General features: G+C 42.6%; 1 protein-coding gene across 4 annotated transcripts in view; it reads right to left on the reverse strand.

Annotated features, from left to right (window-relative positions):
- Positions 1–9655, reverse strand: part of KDM3B (lysine demethylase 3B) — a 66406-nt gene extending 56751 nt beyond the window's left edge. For 3 of the 4 annotated variants that reach the window (XR_012766065.1, XM_075441831.1, XM_075441833.1), the window contains exon 1: positions 9370–9655. Coding sequence is in view for 2 of the 4 variants with exons in the window: in XM_075441831.1 (XP_075297946.1) it covers positions 9370–9540 (171 nt within the window). In the remaining 2 variants the exon portion in view is untranslated. The remainder of the gene's footprint in view (positions 1–9369) is intronic. The other variant, XM_075441832.1, reaches the window with a different exon arrangement.
- Between the last annotated feature and the right edge of the window lie 519 nt (positions 9656–10174).

Raw genomic sequence — 10174 nt, forward strand, 5'->3', positions numbered from 1 at the left:
CAGCTATTTGGACTGTACAGATGATGATATTTATTCCTAATCCCAAGTATTCTACAACCCAGTTATCAGAAAGAAAAGGAAGAGGACCTCCAGTTCAGTACTCTGAAGGAAAAGCAACACTTTAAATTACAGGTTTGATACCCAGATCTTTTTAAACAATTTAACATTGGTACATGTATAATTGGTAAGTGGCAAATACAGCACATGTATTTAAAAATAAGAAAAAATGAATCTGATAACCATTAGTGTGTTAAGACAATACCAGTGGTTTGCCAAATAACAGAATAAATTTCAGGTGAGGGTGAGGGCTGGGGAGGGGGCTGCAAGAAAAAGAATGGCAACAAATGGAAGTAGTTAAAAGTCAAAGCAAGTTTTAACTATCTAGCTTACATATGGTATACAGGACTTTCTCTTACTGCATCTAACCTGAACTTGAGTATCCAAAGTGTTAAATGGCACTGCACTGAAAATGAGGAATGCTATGATTTACAGAAGTCTAAGGGGAATGGTAAAAGCAGGATGAAAGTTATTAATTTTAAAAGGGCAAGTATTGGAGCAGTAGAGTTCTTATTGCACCACTATTCATAATGCCCAAGTATCAAATCTCTGCAGACACGTTCCTGGCCTCATGTCTAATGCTACCTTATGTAGACCAGAGAATAACCTGAGGAGCTTTTGGAAGTTCTTACAATCACAGCCTCTTAAAATTTGCTGTTCCAATTGCTAATTCTGGTTTGCCTCACTCTTTTTCCTTTGCTTTCCAAGTTTGCATCTTTCTTGAAAAAACATTAGTGATAAAGTAGTAGTACATCTCATTTTTGATGAGTTTTACAGATTAAATTGGATAAAGTAAAAAATTTATTTTAGGTTATCAGATGATAGATCACATGACTATACTTTAAAAAAACCCAATCTCAAAGAAAAGCTTTAACCTGGAGTTTAATGCCACATTCTTAACAATCTGAAAATAAGAAACCAAAGCTATTCTTCTTAAGAAGAAAACTATACTATTCTTTAGAAGAATGTCTAAGAAACTGTCAGCCTCTCTCCATTATCACCCCCCTCAATGTCATTTAGTATACTAAGCAATTCTAACAAATTAAACTCATCTCTGAATACAGTTATTAATGTCAAAATGAACCACGTGGACATCAGTAAAACCACAGCTTTTTGGAGGAAATTCAGAAAGATGGCAAAAGGCCCGCTAAGCATGCAAAAACTGCAAAGAAAACTTGGTTATACAAGAAAACCTGCCCCCCATCTCTCTTTGTGTTTTGCAAACAGAGCATCACCACCTAGTGTAGGCCAGATACTAAAAAGGGACTCCCAACAGCGAGTACTGGCAACAAGGCAGTCACTACTAAGCAGCACCACCTCAGAAAAGCATGATCAGTTAATCAACGATAACAAGACGGAACTAGTAAGATTTTTACAACTACAGACAGGCTTGCAATAAGACCAGTTTCAAAATAAAACATACTTAGAAACTACAGAATAAATTACATCTGTCACTGACTGAAAATTTGGATGCCCTGATTAGACTGAGTATCTAATCAAAAGGGGGTAGCACAAATTATTAGATGCAGACACCAGTGGCTTCACAGGGAAAGTATGAAGCATTGTGCAAGAAACTGGAGTCAGAAGCACAGTGACCTCAGGACAGTAACTATGTGGAGATAAAACTGAATTTTGTTTTGGTTCTGTAATCAGCAGTTGAAACTGGAAGCATTAAGACTACTTAGAGAGCACTCTAATGCTACTGAGAGAAGTTACTGTATGAGCAAGTGTATTTTATGACCATGTTAAAAAGCTATTCAACAACCAAACACTAACACAATACACAAACTTTCATTACACTGGCCAAGTCTTGTAAAGACATTTCTCCAAACACTTCTATAAGAACATGCTGTGGCTCTACTGCAGCCACCATCAGATTGGAGGTTGGTTAAAACACTTGGAGCTCTGTAAAAACCTCAAGCGTATACTGGCAACATGGAGAAGTCAAAATATGCGCATAGAAAAACCCAAGAAATGTGAACAACCACAAGACAGACCTCGAAGGAAAAAAGGAATGGTCAGTCTAATTAATAATCAAGGAATTCACTGAAGCACAGAACAACATCAGTCAAAAGAAAACACCTACTCAGCACACAGCGATATGCCCAAGGAATATGTATCTACATACTACATGCAGAAGATTGTTCTCCTATAGAAAAAAAATTCATGCCTTGTACATTAAAAAGTTATAACTACAAAACCGATTTCTTGAAGCAGTTGCTCACGTAAAACACTGGCCTATCTTTTTCATCCAAAATGTTTAGGAAATGGGCTGTCATCAAAGCAGAGAGAAGTAACACAGTAATAACTCAAAACAAGAACCCCAAACAACTTTGTCATAATCGCTTGCATTTCACTCAGAAGTTGCTCTATATCCACAAGTCTAAGTGTTCTCACCTCCTACAAAATAATGTCTTCCATCTGAAACCTAACATAAAAAAGTATGCAACTGCTAGTATTTCACAGGAATGCCTGCATCAGGCAGTGTCTTGCAGTCACACCCAGAAGCATAAGCAAACAAAAAAAGAAACCTTTAAAACCTCTAGCATGTCCACTGAAACCTCCACTGAAAACTGAGAAAACATCTTAGTATGGATATTACAGAAAACTGACTTTCTGCAACCATTTGAATGACAAAAAGGACTCCCAGCTGCCAACCTGTATCTCAAAAACCTTACCAGTTACAGTGCTGAACTACTGCTATTACAAATGCATGATTCAGTCTTTTGTTTTTATATGAAGTGTGACACATACAACTGCCTTAGAGAAAAACACACCAACAAATGTGTCAAGACAGAGACCTAAATTATGATTACACATACTACTATTCAACTTGCTAAATTTTACTCTATTTGCACAGCTCTTACTGAGTCTACTGCTTTCTGTAGCCAACTAGAAATTCAGCTAAACAAAGTGACTGTATATTCACCAAACAGACCGTAAAACATGTTTTCTATGTTCCCAGCTTATGGTATTTCATTTGGTAAAAAGAAAACCCTCTACGTACTATGTCAGCACTGTCCACCCAAGAAAATAAACTGCCAAAGGAAAAATATTCTATGTTCTGACAATGATGGGAAAAAATCTAAGGTCTTGCCACAGTATAGTTTATTTTTCTAGCCTTTTTTCCTTGTTTCTGTTGTTACACTTCACACTACAAAACAACATTCAAAAGGTCAAAACAAACAATTTTGATGAAATCTCTGGATCTCTTCTACCTGCCACTGGAGCATTCAACTTCTTCAAAGGCAAACAGTTTGATCCGCAAATGCAAATACTTACAAGGAGCTTCCTGCAGGCAGTCTTTGCCAGTACACAGTAACTCTCTTTTCCAAGTCAAAGCTGGATCTGAATACTCCTCCTATGAATTTAACATGCAAGAACACTACAATTTTTCATATCACTTCTATCAGTATGAATAAAACCTGTAGATGCAACTATTACTAAACAGAGAATATGGGTTAACTCTACTAAGAGATTCCTTGAATATACATTTTAAGCAGTAAGCCTATTTGAGCAGCAGTCTTCCAAAGTTAAATAACCATGGTTCACTAAGTCTGAACTAGGGAACTTGAAATATTTCATTCTGCTGCAACAAACAGCACGCATGAGGAGGAGGAGACTGACCCTCCAAAGTCAATCCAATATTTACAAGTCAGTGAGCCCTACAGACCATCCACTATCACATGAACAAAAACTTATTTTACAGCCCTTCACTGATGCAAATATATAGCAGTCATGCTGTATGCAATTTTAAAGCTAAGCATTGCTTGAGAAAACTCCCACCTGGCAGCCCACTGGTGGAAGGCTTAGCAATTTTGATTCCTTCCACAGCTGCATAGGGACATCTACACCTGACCAGTCAAGACAGAACAGGGCAGAGGACGGGAACTAGGTGGACCTTTGATCTTGTCCAGTACAGCTGTTCTTTCACTGACACAAATGTAAAATACTCAGACTGCTGTATTAAAGGCAGCATTTATCCGTCTTAGAAGCTTACCTTCTCAATCTAGAGCTTCCATATTTCTACCTAGACTTCCCCAAACATATTTATTTTGTGCAAGTCCAGTAGATTTAAAATGTATTGAAAGTACTGCACACATGCAGATCAGTACAGCATGTTTGCTAGTGTGACACTTCCTAAAAATATCAGAAACACTACATAAACGCTACAGAGGCACTGTGAACATTCAATGGGCATTTCCATAATCCCCAGGAACAAAGCAGTTCAACCGAAACTCCTGCACATGTACAGTAATTGCTACCAGATGTCAAGAAATTATAACAAGTATCCACAAATAGGAAAAAGGGGAGAAAAAAAAACCAGGAACTTGGAGTGTCTTAGTGAACAGAAACATGGAAAACAGCAGGGTGAGAAGGTACTCAGGGGACACGGAATCAGCATTGTGCAAGGACAGCTCTGCAAAGGCTTTAACCAAATACATGCAGGCTAATAAGCCTCTCATACAGTCACACAAATTTTGTTACTGTTACTTCTCCATAACCCGTATTTTGGAGGAATAGCCCTTCACCTCATAGTCCCATTGCCAGCCCTGATAACACCACTGCTGAAATGAGTCCTACCACTGCCCTTGTCCCTCACTATTCGCTGAGCATGACACAGGGACACCAAAGATGGCACAAGACCGCAAAGGCTCTTTAGTTTGAGTCTCTACCCCATTTCTCATCTACAACTTGATAACTACTTCAAATCTGCTAAGATCCTTTCGAGAACTTTGCAAGTCACACCGAGTTTCCTCTACTGCAGTTACAGTACCAAAGAAGCCAAGACTTTTTTTTTTTAATAGATCATGTTAACTTTTACTTACATAAGCTACAAATGCAGAGGTATTCCATCCCTCTTGTATTATCCCTGCTCCTTGCATTTCAGTGGTATAAATGGTTACAGAATCCCTCATGACCCTATTGAGCCCGAGAAAAGTAATCAGTGGAGCCACAGAAGACATTGCTCACCATATGAATGCAAATTTTTTAGTGTGGATGTCTAATCTTTCACACATTGGAAGACAGAAAGGCTATCAGAAAAAAACCTGTGGCATAACAAGCATTCCTAGTACTTTGTACTTAGGACACCAATAAAGTATCACAGAGTAAGTGGAGAAAATGTACATCCACTACTTTTGCAGTCAGCTCTCCTTCCAAGAACTGTATTTTACTTGCAAAGCAAGTACAAATTTATTTGAAAAAATGTTCAACATCCTGTTTGTTCTTAAACATCTCTTTTACAACAAGAAAAATTAACAACACACCCTACTGGTGTTACTAACAACCATCCAGCCCAGTATTCTGCCTTCAACAGTATCAATAAAAGACATTACTTAGGGAGTGAGACAAAGCCTAGACCATATTCTGTGGTCCATTCCCCTCACATGCTCTTTCAATACACAAAAACATGCAAGTGTCTCGCTGATAGGAAGAATTATCCAGGAACGCGATCCCCTCTGCAGGACAGAAGGAAACGAAGACAAGTACAGTGGCACACAATGCAATCTGGATATCTTGGACTCATACAACCCCAGCTTGTTGTGGACCTTCCCACCACATTCACTGAGTCCCAGTTTCAGCTCCTTGTCTGAAAACTCCTCTTTCCACATCTATTGCAGTTTGAAAGCATCCACAGACTCCCCATTCAATCCCACCCAGGGAGAACTGAAATTCTGCAGCAGACACATATGCACAGCTGGCAAGAACCTCCACAAACCCTATCCCAAACAGACAGTATACACACGTTTACCCACATTGTTCTCTATTGTCAAGATGACTTTCAAGTAGCATCCGAAACCTGCTTGAGAGCACATAAATCTAAATCCAGTCTTGTAGTGTTCCAGCGTCCCTCATCTACTACATACAGACTCCAGATAGGAAGATGCTCTTTTCCAATGTGACCTAGTTAGAAAAAGTAGTTGAAATATCCTGATATTTATGGTTAACTCAAACAGTTCTTAAACTTGCAAAGTAAATTTAGCTTATTCCACAATCCAGATAATTTCTAAATATCAACTTTATTAAATCAAATCTCTTGTAAAACACTTTAGATTACTACATGTTTTTGTTAAACTGTATAAACTACTTATCATGTACAAGTGGAAATGTCTTCAGAATACATTCAATTATACGTGTAGATTACTGTAGGAACTCAACAAAAACTCAGGCATAAAAAAACTTGTGCAAGACATAACTTACCATCCATAGAGGCAGGGAAAAAAAAAAACAAACAACTCTTTCTCTACCATAAGAAGCACATATGGATTATTCCAAAACAGTCCTACTCAAAACGCCTTGTGTCCTAGGCCTCCTAACTTCCATGGTATTTGGATAGCTTGTCTATGCATAAAAATAATCATTTCACACACTTTTCCACATAAGCAAAAGCAGTACTGTCCTGCATATGACACCTTGAGCTATTTTGTGATTAACATGTAACATGTGCTTTTACAATATTAGGACAATACTAAGCTAAAGCTTGATGGTCTTTTATGATTCTGTCCTAACAGACAGAAAAGGGGTAAGATCTGTTTCTAGTTAGAAGAGGCAAAGAGGTTTTCTAATGGCAGCATAGTTTTTCCTCAAGAATTTCCTCTAGATGCTCTGAAGACAGCACAACTAGGAGTGACCATTATATATATTTTTTTGTTGACTAATAATAAAGATTATTCTACATTTTCTCAAAGTAAGAATATTTAAGAGCTACTCTCCATATCCAAATTTATACAGGGAAAAAAAAGAAAAACCTTTACCCCACCAGAAAAAGTAATAGTTTCCTAAAACTCCAATATTTGAAGAAAAAAAAAAAAACAACACGCTATTTCAGCTCCTTTCTGAAACACTTTAAGTTCTATACTTCTTGTCTATTCCTGAGTTTTCTGCCTTGGAAAGGTGTAGATATTCGACTGCAGTTTTGTATTTCTAAAAGCCTATCGTCAGACTACAGGCCACTAAGTGAAACCATCCTTACAGGATACCACGAGAAAGCACAGGCTTAAGCAACCTAAAGAGCAGAATAGACTTTTTTGCTAGCCCTTTTCAGATCTAGTCCTCATTATTACTTTTACCTTAGATTAGTATTTCCTAAACTGTGGTTAACTGCCTGGGGCCAACTCATTACTTCTTCCAGCAGAATGAGTTTTAAAAGACTTCTTTTTCTGACAGTACATCATTATCACAGTCAAAGCAATGTTCATTATGCATGGAAGGTTCCATGACAACACTAAATATTCCACATTGCAAAACTCTGAAAAATCTTCCCTGAGTATTTTACACGGTTCACACCTACGAGTTCTTGTACAGATTTCAAGAATACAGTGTTCAGAGACAGCCACACCACTGAAAACGTGCTAAGTGGAAGATTGTTGATGAAAGGAACTGGGGTGAGAACTGCAGTGCTGAATACCAGGTAACAAATTCACACACCAAAAAAATCATATTCTTCCCATTCTATCAAGCACAGAAGTTGATTTTTACTTTGTTAGGGTAGTCTAGCAGGTGTCACATGGTTGGACGGTAATGACTAGTCAGGAAACAAGTGACCACCTTTTACTGGACAGAGTGCCACACAAAAAAAAAGAAAAAAAAGAAAATAAAGCAACACTCCACCAGTCCTTCCACCAAAACAGTAATAAGATCAGCCACACACCAAAAATTTGTTACATCATACTCATATTTGGGATGGATGATTCCATAAGGCAGGAGTACTGATGATACACATCAAATGTAGCCTACTACAAGAGTAGCTATCCAGACCAGGTCTTAGTTAGCTCCAGTATATTTTCATATTGCAGACAGTGTCTTAAACACTTGTCCCATTTTCCTTTTAAAGATCCTTAAAGGGATCTTACAGATTTTGTTTAGTCTGGAGAAGAGGAGGCTGAGGGAGACCTTATCGCTCTCTACAGATGCCTGAAAGGAGGCTGTAGTGAGGTGGGTGTTGGTCTCTTCTCCCAGGTAACTAGCGGTAGGATGAGAGGAAATGGCCTCAAGTCGTGTCAGGGGAGGTTCAGATTGGATATTAGGAAAAATTTCCTTACTGAAAGAGTTGTGAGGCATTGGAACAGGCTGCCTAGGGAAGTGGTAGAGTCACCGTCCCTGGAGGTGTTCAAAAAACATGTAGATGTGGCACTTTGGGATATGGTTTAGCAGGCATGGTGGTGTTGGTTGACGGTTGGACTTGATGATCTTAGAGGTCTTTTCCAACCTTGATGATTCTATGACTCTCTCAACCACAGACACAGGGTGCCAGGCCACCTGGGTTTGCAAAGCTGAAAATCAGCATACTACTTCCTACTTAGTTGCAGTTCTAAAACAAGGCCAAAGAAAGCAGCATCTTTTTAGGAAGTCAAGAAAACTTCTCATAGTTGGAACTCTGCAAAGAAGTCCAAAGAACTTACCGCAACAACAACAAATTTTTAAAAAACTAAAGAGAACTAACAAAACTCCTCACAAATACAGAGCCTCAACCCCCCTAATGTGGGTTATTTTAACAGCCACAGTCCTCCGAAGCATGCCATCAGTTCTCCAAAGTATGCCATCACTCACAGCCAATACTTGCAGAACCGACACATACACAGAAAAACAGCACAGGTATCTTTTCAGCGCTCTTTGCAAGATCTCCACCCCAGTGTCCCAGCAAGGTATACTAGAAATAAACCAAACAGTTGCTAAAGAGTGTTTTAACACATTACACGAAGCACAAATTCCTACAGCTGAAAGCAAAATCTAAGACAGAATTAAATTGATAATCCCAGCTCAAAATTACGCCTTCAGACAAGGGGCGTCATTTAGGCTGGTCAAGAACACTTAACATCCTGGCGGAAAAGAAAAGAAACCCAGCACTCCGAAGTTACGTACAGACTTACCAGCGTCAGAACGCAGAAACGTCCCAGACGCATGTTACCCCCCTGTCAGTTACCTCCAACCACCGCACCGGCGGCCGCTGGACCCTCTCCGCCCCGAGGAGACCCATGCCCCGGCAGCTCGCAGGGCCGCTCGGCGCCGCACTCGCCGCAGGCCGGGCCCGCCACTCCTCGGCTCGGGGCGCGTTCCGGCAGGCCCAGCGGGGAGCGGCGGGCCGGGCGCTCCAGGGAGGGCGCAGGTCGCCAGCACGGCGCTGCCGCGACCCGCCCGGGGCAGGCGGCGCCCCGCGGCCCCGGCGCCTCGCCCGCACCGCAGCCCTGCCCGGCAGCGTCCCGCGCCGGCGGCGGGAGGCCGCGGCCCACGCGGGCGACCCGACCCACGGCGTCCCCGCCCGCGGCTCCCCGCCGCCCCAGCCCCCCTTCCCCGCCGCCGGGGCCTCACCGCTAGGTCCTGGGGCACGGCTCCACTCATGGCCCGCACCGTGCCGCTCCGCCAGGCCCGGGAGAGCAGCGCAGGCCCCGGCTCCGGCCCCACTGCCTCGCCCTCGCCCGGCCCCGCCGCCAGCAGCAGCAGGAGCCGCTTCCCCACGGGGGAGGCCGCCGCGTCCGCCATCCCCGACGGGCAGGAGCCTCCGCCGCCTCCGGCTCGAGCCCACCGGTCGCCGCCGACACCCCGAGACACCGAGCAAGTGACTACCCCGCGCTGGGCCTCCGAGTGCCGCCCGCCCCGATCCCGGCATGCACCGCGCTCGCACAGTCTCCCCCCGCTTCCTCTGCCCCACAATGCCCCGCAGCGCCCCGCCCGTCCCGGCGTGGGGAGAGGGGGCGGCGGACCCGTCATGGCCGCGGCCCGGGGACAAGAGGGGAACCGGAGCAGTCGCGCAGCTGTAGGGCCGCCGGGAGGGACAGGCCCCGTGGCGGGCCAGGGGAGCCGGTCAGCGGGGAGGAGCCGTGGCAGAAGGCCTTCCCGCGGCGGGGCCTCTCACTAACACCACGTTCAAGATCTGAAATTACCACAGAAATTAAGGCCTCTTTACCTAGACTTCGAGGTAAACACACACAAAACCCAGTACAGTAACAGCTCGAGATCTTGAGACGCGATTTTGAATGTTTCAGAGTGGCATGAGTAAATGCTGTTGGCCCCAGAATAACAGCAGTGCGTCACAGGCCTGGGTGCTTTGTTTTTCAGTGAGGCAGATTTTGAAAAGGCATTAATTTAGGAGGTGATTAAAATACAAAAACAATGT

This window comes from Opisthocomus hoazin, chromosome 22, assembly GCF_030867145.1.
Source record: "Opisthocomus hoazin isolate bOpiHoa1 chromosome 22, bOpiHoa1.hap1, whole genome shotgun sequence".
NCBI classification, from domain to species: Eukaryota; Metazoa; Chordata; class Aves; order Opisthocomiformes; family Opisthocomidae; genus Opisthocomus; species Opisthocomus hoazin.